Consider the following 20676-nt stretch of genomic DNA (forward strand, 5'->3'; position numbering starts at 1 on the left):
ACTTCGGGGAGGGCTGCTCGGCGGAGTTCCGGCGGTGGGGGAGCGTGGCGCAGGGTGAGGGGCGGCGGCCGTTGTTGGGGTTCCGGGGGTGCGGGCGCTCTGCGGGCAGCGCGGCCCCGCGGGGTGTGCGGGGCAGCTGTGGGCAGCACACCGAGGGGTGTGCTAAAGCGCTAGCACTGCTCCTGCACTTATTTGTAGTTCTTATAACTACGTTTTGCAGATCCGCGAAGCCTTCTAACTATTGCGGTCGCTATCGTTGAGGAAGTTTTCAGCTCTTTTGAGGGCTTCAGAAGATTCTTGAGACTTTCAGGGTATTCAGAGATGGTTTGACGGTATCAGCAACACTTGCACATGGTGGAAGTAAAACAACGCAGGCAGAACTTTTGTTTGCAGTGGTATTGTTCCAGTGGTATTTGAGTTTAATATGCAATGGCAGCTCTGCTGGAATGTTTTAAGGTAATCATAGTTCTGGGGAATTTTAATGTTTTGATTGAGACCAGGGAGAGAAGCAAACTGAACTGTGCCAAGAAAACTGTGGTTACTGAAGGTTTAGGGGTGAGGGCTTTTACATGATTAGGTGAAGACAAGCATTGGTGTTAATCTGTCACTTGTGATTCTTTGAAGCTTGAATGTGGTATGTGGTTGCCCATACACCATCAGCAGTTATGAAGCTGAGGCCTCAGATGCTGAGAGTTCAAGGCTACTGAAGAGTTGAAGAGGATTTAGGGAAGAGATGCAAATGTAAAAACCAGTATAATTACTTAAATACATTGAGTTCTATGAGTTTATATTCAGGGTTATGGTAGAAGACTAGAAGTATTTCAAGGCACTATAGCACACAAAGGTGGAATTAACTGGTGAATGGAAAAATACATATTTAAAATGAGAAATACTTAAGAGGGAGGGTACTTAACAGCTGCAAGCAAATGTATAGGGCTCAGATAAATTTGATGGATTTGTGATGGTTTTCCTGTTATAAATCATTTTCCTGAAGATACCAGGTTAGAGCTTTTGGGGATTATTTTTAGTGTGTGTGTGTGTTCTTGAAAAATGTGATAGCATGGCTTGTTTAAACTTTTGCAAAGAACAGCATACAATGGCAGGCAGAATGATGAGTAAAAAGATTGATATGAAAAATTGTAAGAGATAGGAAATCTAAAGGTAACATAAAGTACGTTGAATGGGGGGCAGCTAGATTAAATTATTAATGGTGCTTCTGTGTTTAGCCTTGGAACTGTGACTCAGTGGGAGAAGTGTACTGAAATTTCATGAAGGTGTAGGTGGGAAGCAGAGATACGGTCAACACAGAAGCAGATTGGAGTATCCCAAGAAGAACAGGAAGACTTTTCAGGACCGTATTAGTAAAATGATTAAATTATACAGAATACCATACCATGTGGAACTGAGAACTAATAGCAAATTTGGAATTTGTTCCTCTTCAGCAACAAAGAGTTGGGACGTATTGGTACTGTAAGATTACCGAGTCAGAAGTGTAAAAGTTACGTAAAAGGCTAAGCTCAGTAATAAGACTGCATTAGAAAAGCAGGTGTTATTTTTTTTTATAGAAATACAAAACTATTAGTCTTGCATGTGTCAAAGTGAGACCCTGTTGAAATAATGACTGTCAGCAAGAAGGTCAACTCAAACTTAAGCAAGTGCAGAAAGGTAGGAAGGCTAAGGGAATAAGATATTTTGTTAGGAGATACTTAATATTTCTGTATAGCTCAGTACACTTCCAAGCAGGAATAGCTAGGTTACCTGGGATTAGGGATTTAAAGAGAGCATGACAAGGTTGCATGCCTTGCCTACCTTATCCTTCCTTGACAGGATCTTATGGTCTGTATACCTGAAATAGCTTCTGTAGGTATCTACATGGCACAGAACTGGATATTTAGAATTTCTAATGAAAGGCTAAGGTGAGAAATACATTTCAGTGGACATAGGTAGGAAAGCATTTTATGATTGAGGGTGCTGTTAACAAATGAAGTGGAGAAACTGCTCTGGGGGCAGGGAAGGAGAACAGTCTAGAAAAGATTACTGAGGCTATGTCTTTTTCTGTTTGTCTGCATTACTTGTGAGTAATTGCTGCTAAGGACCTGGTGTCTATGCAGTAAGCAAGGTTTCTTGTTCACTGGAATAAATCTAAAAAATGTAACTTGTGCACTAAATACTGCTCCATTGTACAAACCAAGCACAGGAAGTTTGCTTTAGCACGTTGTAGGTGCACGTTAAAAGAACAGAGGAAGCTGAAAGATCTCAAGCTACTTGCCAGGATGACCCCTTTCATTCTGTGGAATTGTTCAGTTGCAGTATTCTGCCCTACTTCAAAAAATTCCAAGCTCTGGCTCTACGTTCAGGGCATGATGATGGTGCTTATTACTATTGTTCAACTCATACAAACTCTCTGAAATTGAACTCTATTGTCTGTTATGGAAGATGCATGAATTTGTGATTATAACGAGTGGCATTTTAGCAGTGGTCTTTTTCTACTTCCAGTTTTAGCTGTAGGAATTAAAAGCTCTTGTATCACCTGTCCTCACTGAGGCAGTTGTGTGTTCTTCTGAGCCCAAACAAGAATATCCTGTTTGATGTTTGCTTAGGTAATCATTTGGGGCTATTTAATGACTTTGTAATTTCATGCTTACCCATTGTTCATAGGAGATGATCATACACTAATAAGCAAGTAGTCTGTGTACATCCAATTAAAACAATGTGTTATGTGCTTTAGTTGCATCATTGCAAAATGTGGGGTCCCTTGCTCCAGAATCCTGGCTTTTGCTAGGCTGACACTGAAATGTGTACATAAATGCTTTCTGAACTAGGGTGTTCAGTCTGCTGCTTAGACAAGTCACTTGACACATTCTTCACTTTTCATTTCAAATGTTTCTGTGTTATGCTGGGAAGATGAATTGCTATATTCAGCACATTAAAATATGAAGTTCACAGTAACCAGAATGGTGGAAATCATCTCATGATAGGTCCCATTCTAAAATATATAAGAATCTTTGTCACCTCCCAAGCTTGTAAGGAGGATTTCCTTTGTAGACTTACATTTCTGACTTAAGCTTTCCTTGTAGCTTTTGCTGCTTTTGGTCTGTCAGTTGCTATAGGAACATGCGAGTGTTACCAGTGTGCATGTGGCATGTGTTTTATGGGCATTCCACAGAAAAGTTCTCTGAAGCAGATGGTTGTCTTTCATAGTAAGCTACTGAGCAAAAAAAAAAACACTTTATGTAAGATACTGTGGTCTTCTAATTTGATGAATATAAGCCTGTTGATGCATCTTACTACTAGGTTACTGTTATGAACTGCAAGAAGGATAAGTTTTTCTGAATAAATTCTTAAATAAGATTCAAGTTCTTTTAACAGGGAACAATATTAATTAAATGTGTATCATCAGTTTCGTAATGATTAGAAATTTAGTTGATTATTAGTCTGATAAGTGTCTAGTATATTTCTAGCCACACTGTGGCAGTGCTGGAGCAAAACTGACTTAACTTTTCTCTTCTTTTCCAGCTCTTATTAACAGTGTCTCCATAATACCTACACATACGAAAAAAGTGGTGTATCTTTGTCAACTTTTGATAAGAATTGCAAAGGGAAAAAACCTTGGTAAATACTCTTGATTCTTTCTCACTTGTTTAAACAGATTTGTGTGAACTTGCACAGAGGTGTATTAGGTTTTGGACTGGCTGTATTCCACATGTGGCTTAGCTGTATGCAGGACTACTGTTAATCTGTGCTGACTGATTTAGGTGCTCAGAGTTTGAATAACTATATGCTTCTTAAAATTATAGGGTTCTTTTTGTTAGAGTAGTATCAACAAAAGACATACTGGAAAAAAGATTGACTAGCTCTTAGTAATATTTGTAAGTTTAAAGCACAGAATGTGCATTTCTTTCTGCACATGTAATTTGAGGTTAAAGCAGGACAGTCAGTAGGAATAAGAATATTGATGAAGAGGATGACTGCCCTTGTTTCTTACAGAAGGCTGTAAGACTTTCAGCTGGCAGCAGGTCCTTGGGACGCTTACTCACTACCATGCCTCCTATTTGGCTGTATTTACGAATTAGTGGTTTAGCCAAGCTAATTGTGCTTCCATGCTCAAGTTTCTGGAAGACAACTTTTTTGCTGCAAGTTTTCACTGTTTGGTAAAATTCATTGGAATTTAAGGGCTTCAAAATCAGTCTTGTCAGCATGAGCATAGAAAAAAGTGTATTTTAGCCTACCTTGTTTTTATAAAATGAAATTTCTTGAAGTTGCTTGTCAGGCAGTAACACTCTTCTTGATTTAGTTCAACTTGGGAATAAAATTCTCATATTTACAATAATTAATCATTACAAATTATGAAACTTTTCTGATAATGCTTTAAAACTATATTGTTATATATAACACTTGGGAATTACTTCAATGCATGTTTTTATCAGTGTAGAGAATGACCTGTGTGGTGAGGAAAATTGCATGTGCTTCGTAGGTATTGCATCAGATGTAGTTGCACAGTGTACATGGAAAGCTAATATATTTTATGGTAGCTTTCCTAATCCTTTTCCAATTATTAAAATATTTAATCTGAGCCTTAACAGAGTAGGTTGTTTCAGATGCCAGCTCTGAGCTAAACACTTTGGGTGTACTTCATATTAAGTTTAATATTGTGTCATATTACTTGATTGAAACAATAATTAGAGAAACACAGAAGTGTTATTTTAAAAATGTGTATCTATATAGTACTATTTAAATTTTCAGTGTTAGTCTTTTACTGTAGCAGATATCAAATATGTTTTAGTATTTCAGTGTTAAATTGTTTATGTTCTGTCTGAAAAATACTTACAGTAAGGAATAAGAAGATATTGAGAGAGATTCTGCTATGATGTCACATAAAATGGAGGAATAAGTGAGACTGTAATTCAGTGTGAACATCTTGAGCTAAACTGACAGTGCCATGGGGGGAAAAAAGTCTTGTGCACCTGCCAGCTCCTACTGCATCTGTGATGTTGGCACACTCATTTGGGCAGATCTGCAATGACCAGGCTGGGAAACTTTCTAGAGTGGTGAGAGGATGGTTATTTTGCTGGGCTAGATTTCTTCCAGAACTGGTCACTGATTCTGCTTGCTGGGAGTTTGCACAAACCTTGGTGTTGGTACAGATGTACAATGACATGGGAGGTTGCGTCTGCTTTTGCAGTGACACTCCTGTGTTAAGCTGTTTGAATTTCCGTCTTAGTTTAACCCCTTAAAATGTAAGACAGGGGGGGGGGGGGGGAACCTTAAGATTGTGGTTATATTGCAAAATTAGCAGTATCAATACCAAATGTTTTGATATCTGATGCCAAGCTTTATTTAAGAGTATTATTAATGCCAGCCCAAGTACGTGATGCTAAATTTAGCACTATTACAAGTGGCATTTTAAGTGAACAATAATTAGCAGGCACACAATCTCCCTCAAAAATGTAACAGTAATGCTATTAGCAAGGGTAGGAAGAACCAGTCTCACTGTAAAGAAGGCACTTACTTCAGGTCTCTTAAACACACCTGAAGAGAGACTAAAAATTAATTGAGGAAAAAGAAACTGAGATTATATGTATAACATTATTGTATATAAGTAATGTATTTAGCTTTCTCCTTTAAGTTTTTAAACACATTTTTCTTTATTTTTTTTCCCCCTAAGAATGCCATTTTGAAAATGATGAAAGAATTTCACCTTTGGAATCTGCTCTGCTTTTCTGGACTTCACTTGAAAGGGAAGAAAATAAACTAGAAAAGCTTCATGAAGATATTCGTGTCTTGATTCAAATTCAGGTCTGTGTGACTTAATCAAAATCCTTCATCATGCTACCTATTTGTTCTGCTAAAACAAGGCTTCTTTTAAAAAAACTTAAGCTATTAGCAGGCTGAACTGAATTTTCTTAGGATGTTGTATTTTCCAGCACAGAATAAACGGATCTGTATAGGGAAACTTTTCCTATCTAAATTGTTTCCTGTTTGTTCCAGTTCAAAATTGTTTCAAAAGCTGCCAATCTGAAAAAATTAAGTATCATTTGATAACAATTTCAAAATTCTTGTATCTTGAGCTTTAAAATATATTATAGCTTTTTTTCTTAAAAGTAATTATCTGTATTAGAAGATTTTTGACTTCAAAGAGAAACATGTAAAAACATGTTGACAACTATCGAGACTGTGAAAGTCTTGTGGAAAGATGAAAGCAATAGTGTAAGTATGGGATACTTTGCATCAGTGAGGATTCTTTTAAATTCCTAGTGGAGAGATTTTAGGCCTTTATGTATAAGGTGTAATATTACTTCAGAACTAATTGTTATAACTAGATAATTGTTGGTAATTAGATATCTAACTCTCTAGATTTTGGAAGTCTTACAAAACTGTAAAAGTGTGACTTCTCTTGTTTTTTCTGGATCTCAGGTGAAATGTATTACAAGCATATCTTGTAACTATATTTGTAGATTGTAGCAGTCTATATGGAAAATGGATATTTCAAGGAGGCTGCTGAAGTTCTTGAAAGGATATATACGGACTCGGACTCCAATAAGGTAGTAACTTGTTTAACTTGCATTAAGTGCTCTCATTTTCTGAGAAGAGCAGAATGGGGTTTCCAAAGCTAGCAAATGCTACCTGCATAGCTCCTCCTAATTACTACCTATGCAGGCACTTTGCACACCCATGGCACTTGTAAATACAAAAGGAAACTTATGTCTAAGGGATTGATAGAAATAACAGGTGATGTGGGGGAGTAAAAAGCTTCTAGCAGCTGTTGTTCTTCACTGTGGGCAGCATCAATCCAAACTTCATCCCCCTTTCCCATTTCATGTGAGGAATGAAGTATCACTATAGCAATATAAAACTCCCAGAATCTGTTTTCTCAATGTAAAGACAGTATAAACATGCTGGTAGAGACATAGTAGTTCCCTACTGTGCAGTGCCCTCTATTTGTCATCTCTGTTTATTGTTCTACACACTGAAGCATTACAGGGAAGGAAAGCTTATTAGCATCCATAGTGTAGAGTGGATGTTATTATGCCTTTAGCTGGAAAAGATAACACATGTGGGTCAGGCCACCTCTGGGTTTGCTGTGGACTGCATCATTCAGAAAGATGCAAGTTTGAGTGTATATCTCTTTAAAAATAATAGCTAGTAGTACACACACCTGAATTTGCTGGGAGTGGAGAAAAGAGTAAAAGTGGGACTGCAGGCGAAAAGAAAAGAAAGCAAAAATGCTGCCTTTATCTTCTGTTATATTAGGACACATGTTCTGTGTGAATAGTAGTACATGCATAACATTCTTTAGATATGCTCTTCATTCAGAGGATTAAGATGTTCAGAAAGTGTAGGCTGTGGTAATAGTATTCAAATTCATAAGTAAAAATGCAACCTGTACACAGAGGTTAATTCTTGGCTATGTTGGTCTCTGAGATTCAGAGTGGTTGGTAGACAAAATGTGGAGTTGCAATTATCAGTGTGTCCTTAATGCTACTGTACTAAATAGTACTTTTCCTCTACTAACACTATAAACCCCCTTTGATGGAAGTGATTTTGAGGTGGCAAATAAGAAAAGAGAACCCAGTAATAAGTGGCCTTTTCTGGGTGTTTTTGCTCTGCTGACAACCCTTCTTTCAGTGTTATTTATAAAGGGAATGAAAATTAGGATCTCTGGAAAGCTACACTTAACCATTTACTGAGCACATAAAGTAACCTCCTGGTATTATGCCTAGTTAACTTTAGAACCCTTCAAACTGTAGCATGAAGTTATATAGGCATATTGAGAAAACTAATCGTCATGTTTAGTTTTGTTTGTGTATGTCCTGTTTAGCATAGATGTCAAGGTTACTGCAAGATATACTTTTGTATTGTATAAAGCTGTGCTTTTCTTAGCCTTTAAGGATGAAGCTGGCAGCTGTAATTAGAAGCAAGGATCCATATGTTCCCCTTCTCCAAAGCTTCAGTTACGATCTTTTGATAAGTAAAGTCAAGGCTTACATTGAACTTTTCATGAAAGAGAATGAAACTAACTACTTAATACAGGTATGTTAAAACTATTTTCGAAACTTAATTCAAAAGTACCTGATAAGATTAAACAGTTTATACTTTCTAGGGAGTTGTTAAGACAATATTCTGTTATTGTATTAGATGAAGAGGAAGCTTTATTTTCCTTTGGTTTGCCTTCTTAAAAAAAGGTTTAATATATGTTTAGGAGAAAAATTAGCAGGAGTAAGACGTGTCTAAAAATTTTTGTGGAAAAAAAACATTCACAACTGGTTTAGTTATGCTTTTTTCTAACTATTTTTGTAAAGAGCCCTGTCATTAGTGTATCTTTAAGAGAAGTTCTGATCTGACACTCCTTAAAAGATAATGTAACTGTATATTTAATGTTTATTTTGTTTAAGTCTATGTGACTTCTTATACTAAAACTAAGATCAACATGTTAATTTGGCTAAAAGCTTTAGGAATGTTAGAGGAGTTTGAAGATGGAAAACTATTATTGTGGTTTTCCTGTAAATAAAAAAGTTCCTTGCAAACCATCTTGCTCAAAGTGATTTAAAATAGGTAAGAGCAACATTCCTCCTCCAGTTCATCTTCAGGAGGATTGTAAAGAATTTCTTTTATGTTTACTTCCTACAAAAGAATATTGAATTACTCGATTACAAAAGCACAAACATCTAAAGGTAATAAGAAGCAAATTTTAAATAAACAAACTTGAAGTTCCTCTGGGGTTTTCATTTTCTTACCAGAAAGAACAACTAGAGAACTTATTAAATGCATTTGAAGTATAATGCAAGGAATATCTTAATGGTTTTATTCAGCTGTCAGTTTTCAACTTTATTTTTCAAGGCTATTTCTTTGAGTCTAAGAGGAGATGGAGGTTTGGAGGAGGTCTGCAACACTATAGGTCCTCTGTGGCTGCACCTCCACTGCCTGCACATCTGTGCTACTATCTGCACCAAAGTTGCAAGTCTTAAATCTGAAATCTTTACTTTGACTGAGTTACTCTGGGACATGGGGAGACAACTTTTGTGAAGAGTTCCCCCTTCTGCTATGCAATACCCAACTGTTTCCCAGAAGTGTAGCCTGAGTTGTCTACAGAAAAACACTCTAGCTTTAACTGTTAATCTCTCTTCTTTCTTCTGGTGCCATATGTAGAAGTATAACTAGAATCATAGAACAGTTTGGGTAGGAAGGGGCCTTTAGAAGTCATCTAGTCCAATCCCCCTGCAATGACTAGGGACGTCTTCAACTCAGGTTGCTCAGAGTCCCATCTAACCTGACCTTGAATGTTTTCAGGGATGGAGCATCTACCACGTCTCTGGACAAACTGTTCCAGTGTCTCACCACCCTCATCTTAAAAAATGTCTTCCTTATATCTAGTCTAAATCTAAATGGTTTAAAACCATTACTACTTGTCCTATTGCAACAGGCCCTGCTAAAATGTTTGTCCCCATCTTTCTCATGGGGCCCCCCTTAGGTACTGGAAGGCTGCAGTAAGGTGTCCCCAGAGCCTTCTCCAGACTAAACAACCCCAACTCTCTCAGCCTGTCCTCATAAGGGAGGTGCTCCAGCCCTATGATCTTCTCTATGGCCCTCTTCTGGACCTGCTTGAGCAGTTTCATGTCTTTATGTTGGCGTTCTCAGAGCTCTGGATGGGATCTCAGAAGAGTGGACTAGAGGGGGAGGATCCCCTCTCCCTTGACCTGCTGGCCACACTTCTCTTGATGCAGCCCAGGTTGGCTTTCTGGGTTGAGTCACATTGCTAGCTCATGTCCAGCTTTTTGTCCACCATAATGTGGTCTACATTGCTATACTGTTTTGTAGACTGTTTTTTCTAGGTTATTGTCAAGCTTGGAATCTACAGGATTGCAGATCCTACTGTTAATGAAGCTTTTGTACTTCAAGAAACTCCTACAGGTTAGCTGCCCTATGAATAGTCTGCAGACAATGCATTATAAGGAAAAATGATCTATAGCAAGAAGGCATTGATCTGAATTCTTCATAATTTTTGTTTATAACTTTAATTTCTTTCAAAACCTCTTATTTTTAGGGACAATTATAATTTGAAAGCTACTGTTAACTTTAAAAATACAATATAGTGGATTTAAACTTTTTTAACCTAAACCCTTTCTACCCATTTATCTGTGTGGAAACATGTCCTCACTTTCACATGTGTTTTGCTTCCATCAATCACGGTAAAAGAGCCAGTATTTTGAAAACTTACAGCTGAAAGATGTGGTAGTTTGGGTAGCTATGAAATTTAGGAGTGAAACTTTTTTCTGTGATTGGAAGGAATCTGTGACCAGAAAACCCTCCAGGATTTTCATGAATAAATGATTGAAATATAGTATGTTTTTATATTATCTGACTCATAAATGTTGAGAGATTCTGCAAGCTACTGTGAAGGACAGGTTAAGATTTCAAGAAGACTGGATGGGTGGCAGAAAATTTAACAGGAGGCAAAAGCAAGCCCTGAAGGACGAAACAGATGAAAAGGGGAGCAACTGGCTAAGTAGAAAAAGAATTAATACTGTGCCTGTAGTGAGTCTGTCAACTTTGGATCATTTTGATATTTGCGTGTTGCAAAAAGGGTCATTTCTTGGCTTGTACAGGCAGTGTTGGATGGAAGATGTAAGAAAGTTGAAAGCAAAGTGACAAGAATGACCTAATGGAGACTGATATAATTTTTTGAAGGTGGTGTTTGTTACAGCAAGTAAGTGGGAGAAATCTAGGAAAAAGTAGAAATCTTACAATCCTTTGGACATTCTATAAAGAGTAATGAACTATTCCTTCCTCTTATTGGGAATTGAGGAGAAATAATCTTAGTTTATGGCTAAAGGTTTAGGCAGGAGGTTACAGAATTCTTTTGCTAGTACAGGTCTAAAGTCTGATCAGACATGTGTCTTGAAAGTGTTTGATCCTGCCATGTGCTACAGAACTAGAGGAACCCATGAGGCCTGTCAGTTTTCAGTTTCTAATCTAGTTATAAAAACAGTCTTTGGAGTGCTTTCATAGTATTTGCAGTCTTAGTTAATGTCCACAATCTATTTCACCCATCTGTATGTTCATTTATTATGCAAGTATTCACTTACTTATGGCTATCACTAAAATTTCTCTGAGTTAGCTGAAAAAGATCTAGATTAATTTCAACTTCTCAGTAGTTTCAAAACTGTAATGTGTTTTTAATGGTAATACCTCTGAAGAGTCTGTTAGTCCTAATAGAGTACACATATTAATATTATATATCTTAGATAATATATCTAAGATATATAATCTTAGATATATATCTTAGATAACAATCTTAATTATTAAACCACTACTACTATCTAGGTATGCTGACGGGCTTTAAAATTAAAGTATCAATTCCATTTCTTATAGGCAGCCACAAAACAGGTAGAGTCTAATGGATTGGGAGCAACAGCATTGCAAAACAAAACTGTGAATGTTGAAGAAAATGACAAAAGTTATTTGGAAACAAAACGAAGGTTTGTATTAAGTGTTATACTGCTGAGGGTTGTGGTCAGACAGTAACTTGAAGCTTGCAGAACTAAGAGTAGGTAGAAGGAAGGATGTTAAATTCCAAACTGCCATCCAATAGAAAAATAACTACAAGCACATTCTCCATTTTTAAGTTTTGGCTTTGCTATGGTTGTTACTTTTGGCATTTACATCAAATAGTTTGGCATTAAGTTGTTGAAGATGCACATTTTTCAGTTTAAACAGCTGTCAGTCTCATATGACAATAAAAACAAATACTTCATGTTGTTTTTTCTTTATGCCTGACTGAGCTCCTTTTACTCCTGCCTTCTTAATTTCAGGGTATACATCTTCTAGAGAACAAAGAGAATGAGAAAGGGAATCAGTCTTTAACTTTTTCCTTGCAGCTAAACATAAGATTCTCTTACTGGTATTAGTGTGATGGGAAATAGTTACATTGCTTCATGATTCTGGCAGTGTGAACCCTCAAAACACTTACATGCTTTTTTAAGAAATGCTGGGAGAGCTTGAAGCCCAGTTCCTTCCCCTGTCCTTTGACTTTATGGTGAAAAATACCACATCTTCTTTTTCATTGGGAGTAAACTGTAGTCTGTAGTTGGGATAGAGCTTGTATTTCTGCTGTTTTATACTTTGAATACTTGGCATCATATAATTAAGGAAATTTGACTGATACAGACAGAATATACAGGAAGACAAGTTGTAAGATGATTTTTTTTTTTTTTTTTTAGAATGGCATCTCTTGACACAATTACATCTGAGAGGTATGATGAAAGACTTGATGAAAAAACATATGGAAACAATTCCTGGATTGTGAGGAAGATATGAAAAAATAGATCTGCAAAATGCCTTGTGTCTTCAAATTGAATGTGTAATACCATGTGTATTTCTTCTCCAGTTATAGGGAGGCAAGGTTAAGAGGGTAAATGGATTGAAGCAGTTAGTGTTTGTATGTCATTGTTTCTGTAGAGAGATCTTAGGATTTTCTTTCATTTAAATATTGTGGAATCACATAAATGGCAAGTTGCTGCCTAGGAAATTTATTTTTGGCTTTTTTAAACATCAATGAAAGAGCAACAGAGCATTACAAATCAGTAACCTGGGTCCATAAAAAAAAAAAAAAAACACAGTAAGTTAAAAATTACTGTTGTTCTTGCTCTTAGTCATAGACATTTCATCGTTTTGTGTATCATTACTTCAGCTTTATATTCCCTGCAGGCCTCATTTAGGACAGAAACACAGAGAGAGAAGTGTTCTTCAGAGTGAGTATTAGCTTATTTTTACATTTTTTCAAAGTAGTCATGTCAAATGCTTTCTTCATTACGTCCCCACAGTAAATGGGTTGGTGGTTTGATAACTGCTGTCTGATGTGATCAGATAATATAAAAACAGTTGTGGTGGAAAAAAATTTCTCAATTGTTGTGTGTGGTTTCTGCACAAATGCAGATTTGGTGGTTACAATGTTCAGGAAGCTATAAAATGGCTTAAGGCTTTCTGGCAACTCATTTTGCAAAATCATTCACTATTTTCTGGTTTGCTTGAGGTTTTGTGTTCTTGTTTGCTTTACTGCGATTTACAGTATCCAGTGCAAAAGAAAGCTGCCAGAGGAATACTCAAACTTGTCTGTTTCTGACTTCTGACCCAGATAACTTTGGGGTGAAAGAAGTAAAGAGGTTGGACAATTGGAAAAACAGATTGTAGTATAAAATACAAAAATTTAGGAGGTTTGTGCATCTTCCTGGTATTACTTTTTAAGAACTTATAACATGGATTATATAATAAAGTAGGTTCTGAAGACCGTTAGCACCGTCTTACCACAGTGGGGTGACACTGTAGCTTCTGCATGTGGCCATGTTGTACTTGGAATGACAAACTCTTAAGATGCCTTGGATGCTTGCTTTAGTTAGAACCTGACACATGTTCTATAGAAAGGATGGAACCTGCCTACAAAGTATCACAGCTCTGATTGGTGGTTAGTTTGCATTCTCTGTGTGAAATGAGAGCAGTGTATATAGTAAAAATGTTTTTACCAAAATGAAATAACACTGTTTCATTATTATGTACCAAACTTTACCTAATTGTGTAAATATAATTTTCTGTTAACTCTGTTGCATAGAAAATATAGTGACTTTTTTGAACAGACTATTTTTTGAGTCCTTGGACTAAGGTGACATTCCTGTGTATATTCATATACTTTTATATATGCATATAAACAGACACTGAAATTTGCCTAGTCTGTCAAAGCATATCAAAATAGTGCATGTTCTTGTCTCATGTAAATGGTAGAATGCAAAACTGCCTTAATGTATATAATGGATGTATATTAACTGTCTTCTAGGTCTGAACAGCTTGCAAAATTTGGAAGCACATGGAGATGCTTTAGCTTCTGGACGAAGAAGACAGGTTTGTACTCATTCTCTAGTCTAAATGGAGATAAAATTAATCTGTATTACATAGTGTTGGAGGTTAAGTGTTTTTCCAGCTTCATTTGACTCTCCAAAATGCCTGGGTTTAGGATTCTCCCTTACTCAAATTGTGCTATAGCTCTTGAAACTGTTTAAGTTCTAGTTCATGTCCTTAAAAAAAAAAAAAAAAAACACACCACACACCAAAAAAACCCAACCTTTTTTATGCAGACTCATTTATTGTTGCTAATGCGCAGCCTTTAATTTGTTGAAATACACTGTTACTAAAGTTTAGTCTGAGTCTTTAGTCTTTTTTTAAATGTGAAAAAAAATGCAAAAATTCTTAATCCAAAGATTAAAGAAATTGGCATGTCATTTGCCCATGAGAGTTTGGGGCGAACATCAAAGATTGTTTTCCCAATTAGAAGGTTAAAATTCAGCAATTTTATAATTCAATACGTTGTTCATATGAGGTGAAAACATATATTTACTTGAGCAACCATTCTAGTTTTTATAAACCAAATAGTCTTTTTTATAATGTTACACTTCAAATAGTCCTTTGCATTCTCTTCATGGGTAAGCCTACTTCATTGAATTACTTTAAAACAATTCTTCTATATTCACTAATGATAGAATTCCTTGTTGGTGGGAAGTACAGAAGTCTGTGCCTTAACAGAAGGAAATTCAAAGTTGATTTGATGCTGAGGTGAATTGGTGCAAACTGATTTTTACACATTGCCAATTTTCTTGAGTTATGATAAAATGATAAACACTTCTGAAGGGAATTAATATTAAATCTATTCCCACTGTGAATTCCTCTTAAGAATATCTCTTAGGAAGTAACATGGAGTCTTTCTGTTTAGATAACAGTGCACATTCCCAACATGTGTCCATTTTGGTGTTTCATTTTTCCGGTGTTAATTTTGACATTTCATTTTTCATATAACAGGGAAGGACAGATGTGCTTATGTTTTTTGACTGCCCTTGAGAGTTGTACTACTAGTTCTTTAAGCATTTTTACTGAAGTACTGGTTAAATCTTTAGTTATATGCTGTCCTTTGAATTGGTTGAGCTCCTAATGGGAGCTCATCTATCCTTGGAGGTTAAGCCCCCTGCTACTCATAAACAGTTTTCACTTTCTCACAAATCTCAGGAATAGTTAAATCACTGAGAGTGTCCTTTAAAAGCTGCAAATAAAACCAGAAAAAATCAGCACTTGCTGGATTTACTTGTTGCCTTCAAAATACTTATACTTGGATAGGTACCTTGTCAGCCAGTTGCTGTTAAGCATGCACACTTTCACCAATCTTGTTTTCAACACCAAGATTGAAACTAATTGGACCACAGCTGACACAGAGCTAATGACAGCTTTATATTCACCTATTTTTGTTGAGGTAGTCTGTTACAGGGTGAGCTACAAGCACTGTATCCAGGTCTAGGCCTTCTGCACACAGATTGCTAGAAAAAATAGATGTCATGTGGTTAATTCTGTTGCCATAGTTCAAGCTTAATTGAAATGTAAAGACTAAATTTATAGAAAATTACATCTGATAGCAGTGAATAACTCACTAAAAATTTTATGAAAACTTGAAAGATGTTAAGGTTCAAAATTATGTTTCTTTAAACACTTCAAATTCAAAGTAGGCATTTGCTGTCTCTGGTATTTATTCCATATTCTTGCCAGTGAGACCTCTTATAAATATTGTATAGAAAGCAGTGATAACTGGCCTTTTAAACAATAAATCTGATCCTCTGCTTAATAATCTGGGTTATAAAATTGTCTGCATGCATGAAAGAATGCAGTGAATGTCAGAGCTGTTGACTTCTAGAACTTCCTTTTCTATGTAGTCCCTCTTTCAATGTTGGCATTGTTTGCTCTTGTTTTGTAAATGGCACTTCACTGCAATGGTTCAGTGCCTGTTTTCAGCCTTTCATTACTGTGTTTTCAGTTAGCTGCATACAACAATCTGCAGTGCTATTAAAAGAGTGTACTTTATTTTCTCATTGCTAAATTAGGGGATACAAGTGTCACAGAATTTAGAGAACTGTTTGTACTCAACTTTATATCCTGTATGTGTATGGCAAGTCCTGTGAGTTGTCTGAAATCTGACTGACAGTTTGCTTTATGTGTCTGAAAATCTGGGTTTTGAAAATTTAGTCACACTTTTATGGAGGGGGAAAAAAATCCATATATTTTAAACTTGGAGAAAAAAAAAAAATCAGAGTCCCAGAATGCACAATCAAAAGAAAACAATCAGTTCCACTCTAGTAACCTAAGGAATAACAAGATCTTTAGATATGTGAGGGTATGTCTACACAGTCTATCTGGCAAACTCAAGCTTGCTCTGCCAACATTGAGAGCACCAAATGTCACATTGCTCTGGACTAGGTGCTGTAATTATGTTAGCTCAAGCATAGTGCTGCATTATGTCCAGTCTCCCAACCAGTCTTGGTAGCTCTTAGCGGTACAATGCATCTATGTATCTGCCATCCCAGGAGGCACAGGCAGTTTGGGTGGGGAGGTGGTTCAAGTTACTGCTCTATGTAGTTCCTCAGTGAAAAGAAAATTAGTATCTGGTTTACCTGTAAGGCAGGCTCCTCATTTACATGTTATACTGAAGAAATATCTTTTAAAAAGAAAGCTCAATATAAGCAATTTAAAAGCAAACCAAGCAAAACCCAACCCTTTTAACTGCAATGTAATTAATCATTAGAACAAGTGACAAGGGTTGTGTTTGTCTCTGGTGGAAGTATTTGAATTATCTAGTGCTGTAGGTCAAGCATAACTGTTTCTTGAATAAAGATTTTGTTTAGGAAGGTTTTCAGGCATGCTCCAAAATGAGGAAAAACTAGATGGTTCCAATTGAATCTCTGGCCTCTTAATAGTAAAAAACCCCACCATTCACTGCTAAAGAGCAAAAGCTCTGTGGAACAGAAGTATTGGAGAAAGGAAGTATTTTTGATAAAGGGTAGACTAGAGAAATTTTAGGTTTCTAACTGTTTAGAAACACAGCTGAACTACTACCACTCTAATTCTTTCACTGCTTAGTGAAGTTTATCAGTGATCATAGTTTCTTGAAGAGGCACTTATTCCAGCTTAATGCAACTAAGTCCAGCTTTCAGATGTGAAGTTTGGTCTTCATGTACCTCAGCTTGTACTTTGTGTAGATGCCAAATTTTTGTTGGTTGTAGAACAACCACAGTAAGATTTTGATCTGGCTGAATGTTATCTAAGTTCCTTCTTCCACCTTTTACCTCTTGAGTGCTGCGGCCACTTTTGGCAGCTTAAATTCAAGGGAAGGGAGGAGCCATGCAGAGTGACACTCAAAATTGTCACCTGGTCCATCCCTAGTGAAATTGTTGTTGCTTTTAAGGATCCCCCAAAAGGTTTTCAGGTCATCAAGAGAAAGTTTTAAAAATTTTTTTTTTAAATTTCTATGGATGAGGTATTTAATCTGATTCATCCTTGGGTACATGGGCCTTCTGTGCCACTGTCAATCATAATGGCAGGCCCTGGATTGTCCTGCCCAGGCACCCTTTGAGCATGAGCAGGATGGTATGCATTTGTCTAATGGTAGCAGCCATGTGGTTTACATTTCCACTGGATATGTTATTTGCGAAGTTAAGTGATGTTTGTTCCCCTGTAATTCACAGATTTTTATCTGCATTACACAGTTCTACTAGTTGGCTTTATCAAGTTTAAATTTCTGTAAGTTGAAGCACTTCCTTTTCTACCCAAGTCCTCAATTTTGGAATTTCTGATTGTAAAGGTCAGCTGTAGCCTGATTCTTCTAGGTTCCCTCCTGCTTTATAGCCAATGCCATTTACCCATTTGATAGTTGGAAGTGATCTGTTACTTATAGGAGGTGGTCTTGTACATGCTCTAGTAAACTTCTCATCCACCAAACTACACAATCTAGGCCTTCAGCCCTTTACATCGCCTATTGTTTTTCTACTGTTCTATAAAAACATCCTTCCCACTGTAATCCAGTTGTTCCAATTATCTTGAAGATTTATTAGCACAGGTCCCTTTTGGGAGTCTGCGTAACGCTCCACAGGTTTGGTTATAAACTTACCATTGTAGACACATCAGCAAAGAGTTGTTCCCCTAGTACATAACTATTACATACATTTAACCTCAGGAATACTCAAACTCGACCAAATTCTTCTGGCTACAAAGATGTTAAGGGACATTAGGAGTAGCAAAGCTGAGCACAAATCTCAGAACACAGATACAGCCAGTCTCAGGCTGCCATGGATGAGGTGCTGCCCCCAGCAGCACCCCCACACAGTACCCATGTAAGATATAAACACAGGTTTATATCTCTTCTCTGTCAGGTAGAGGTGTAAGTTCACTGGTGGAAGCACACACATGCCTCTCTAGGTTCACAGGCAGGCAAATGCTTGCAGATGCCCAGGTATGGGCACAGCCCCTCTGCCTGCCCCCTACCCCTGCCTGTATCCTGGCCCTCCTACCTGCTTCACAAGTCCTTTACTTGCAAACTGGTGCAGCTAGATGCACCAAACACTAGTTCTGACACACGTGTTCCATGGGCACTTCATGTTCTGGTTGTACTCCAGTGTACACTTGCAAGATGTCTTTTTTTTTTTAAAAAAAAAAAAGTGAAATTTTCACTCATTTGAGGACACAAAGGAAAGGCAAAGGGGGCCTGTGCTGCCTGGGTGTCAGCTTGCTGTCACTGCTGCCAGGCTGACCATCCAGCCTGGTGATAACTAGAGACTCAAAGGAAAAGCTACAGCATGCACAAGGGTTTCTCCTGGTCACAACATCTATCCTGATCTCACTGTGCTCTCTGGGACTGTTAACATCAGGTCTCGAGGAAGCTCATACTGGAACTGGAGCCAGGGGAGGGTATAACTGGCAGTCCAGGACCAAACCTCCACACCTTGCCCTTCCAGCCAAGTTAAGACCAATCCCTGCCTGGGCAGCTGCATGTGGCTTCAGCCCTGTCCTGAACTTGCCTTGTTTGTTCCACGTTCCATGCTGCAGGAGCCTATAGATGGCCCTTGGCTGAAGCCCCAGGAAAGATTTCAAAACATCCTTTACCTTTCTAAGCGGTAGCAGGGAGCAGCATGTGGTCTGCTTGAGTGAAGCATTCATAGCACTAGATGCTTTCATGGAAATAATATGAATAGCAGTTTAGATCAGGTCAGAGCAGCATGGTTTATTGCTGTGGCTATAGGAGAGGACAGGGAGTAGCACAGCGATGGCCTCTGCTGATGTAAACCTTGCCCCGCTGGGGCAGCTACAGAGTTCTTATAACTTTTACATGCTGTTTTTTGCCAAAACTGTGTTAGATAAGCAGCATATGGTACATAACAGCAGCAAATGGAATTCACCAGACAAGGAAGCTCTAGATGGTATATCCTCACTCCTTTATCAATTAAATCCTTCTGACTGGCAAGACTATTAGCTGTAAATGCTTACAGACATATAACTGCAAGTAATTTTGTCTCTTTATGAGAGAAATGTCATCACCTAAATACTAGAAAGTTCATATGTCATGACTGAGATTTAAGTAGTGGGCTCAACAAATGGCCAAAACCAAATGCATAGCTGTTACCTGAGGATGTGGCTGATCCCACTTTCAAATGCAGTATGTATCATTTTGTTTCTATCAGCATTTTAAATATTAGCATTTTTTTTTCTAAGTGTACTGAAATTCCTTTGTTCTTGGTAAGTGGTGTCTTGATTATTAGTCCCTAGGTTAATGTGTTACAAAATGCTTTCTCTTTTGTGATGCATAATAGGATCAGTCAAGTTTTGTCTTGACTAATAAAGTACAATTTTGGAAAGCCTGTTCTGAATGAAGCAAAACTTTGCCCACTATCTTTTGTCTTCCCTTTTCCTCCTGTAAACTTGTGAACACTGAAGCATGTCGTTCTTGTTCCAGGTGATGTCTGCTACTGTATTGTACCACTTGACTTGGTAACCTTTGTTGTTTTATTTGGTGTCGTTATGGTGCTCAAAAGAAAATGACCTACTGACCCTCAGATATCTTTACTCTGTCTAAAGAGCTGTATGAGAGCTTTAGACACCTGTATAAAAACTTGCTTTTATATTTGCTATAAGCTTAGCTCTTTTAATATCTTTCTGTTCATATATCCAGTATTTTTCTCTGTTCTTCCCCTAGCGATGGACTTACAAAGAAGACTTGGAACTGAAATCAGGAATAAGGAAGTTTGGAGTGGGTAACTGGGCTAAAATTTTGGTCCATGGTGACTTCAACAACCGAACTAGTGTCATGTTAAAAGACCGGTGGAGGACACTGTGCAGGATCAAATAAGACTGATTTGGATTACAGAAATTGACTCTTCTTGACCTTTCCCTACATAAGGACCTAGTCTAGCTTTTCAGAATAATAATTTGTTTTAGTCTCAAAGTGTCCGGCAGTGTTGCTGTCCTAAAACATGAAACAGAATAGCAATAGGTATAAAATGTTCGTGTAAGCTCACTTGCTTGGGTAATGATGACTTAAATGTAAAGCCTGACCTTTTATACTCATGCAATAGATGACCTAATTTCTAAAACGTGAAAATGCTTGCAGTGATTTAAGAAAGGTCAGTTATGTGCATAGGGGTACTAAATGCCTGGCAACATGTTTAGCTTGATAGAGGCTAATACAGAGTAAAGTGTTTTGTATTTTTAAAGGGTTGTATCTCTAGTCACATAGAACTTTTTATAATTTTACTTCTTGCCATGTAATACATGCAAATTCGATTTCCTTCACTTTGAAATTTTGGTCAAACTTGTCATCTCTGT

General features: G+C 37.3%; 1 protein-coding gene across 1 annotated transcript; it reads left to right on the plus strand.

Annotated features, from left to right (window-relative positions):
* Positions 1 to 2: 2 nt before the first annotated feature.
* On the plus strand, positions 3 to 20484 carry TERF1 (telomeric repeat binding factor 1; the record flags this gene model as incomplete). The annotated part of the gene is made up of 9 exons (XM_026841474.1): positions 3 to 54; positions 3517 to 3612; positions 5666 to 5796; positions 6456 to 6542; positions 7882 to 8031; positions 11371 to 11477; positions 12706 to 12749; positions 13826 to 13890; positions 20048 to 20484. Coding segments are annotated over 9 exons (885 nt in total), but the record flags the coding sequence as incomplete, so codon positions are not given.
* Between the last annotated feature and the right edge of the window lie 192 nt (positions 20485 to 20676).

This window comes from Athene cunicularia (assembly GCF_003259725.1).
Source record: "Athene cunicularia isolate RWA chromosome 2 unlocalized genomic scaffold, athCun1 chr2_part1, whole genome shotgun sequence".
Classification (NCBI taxonomy): domain Eukaryota; kingdom Metazoa; phylum Chordata; class Aves; order Strigiformes; family Strigidae; genus Athene; species Athene cunicularia.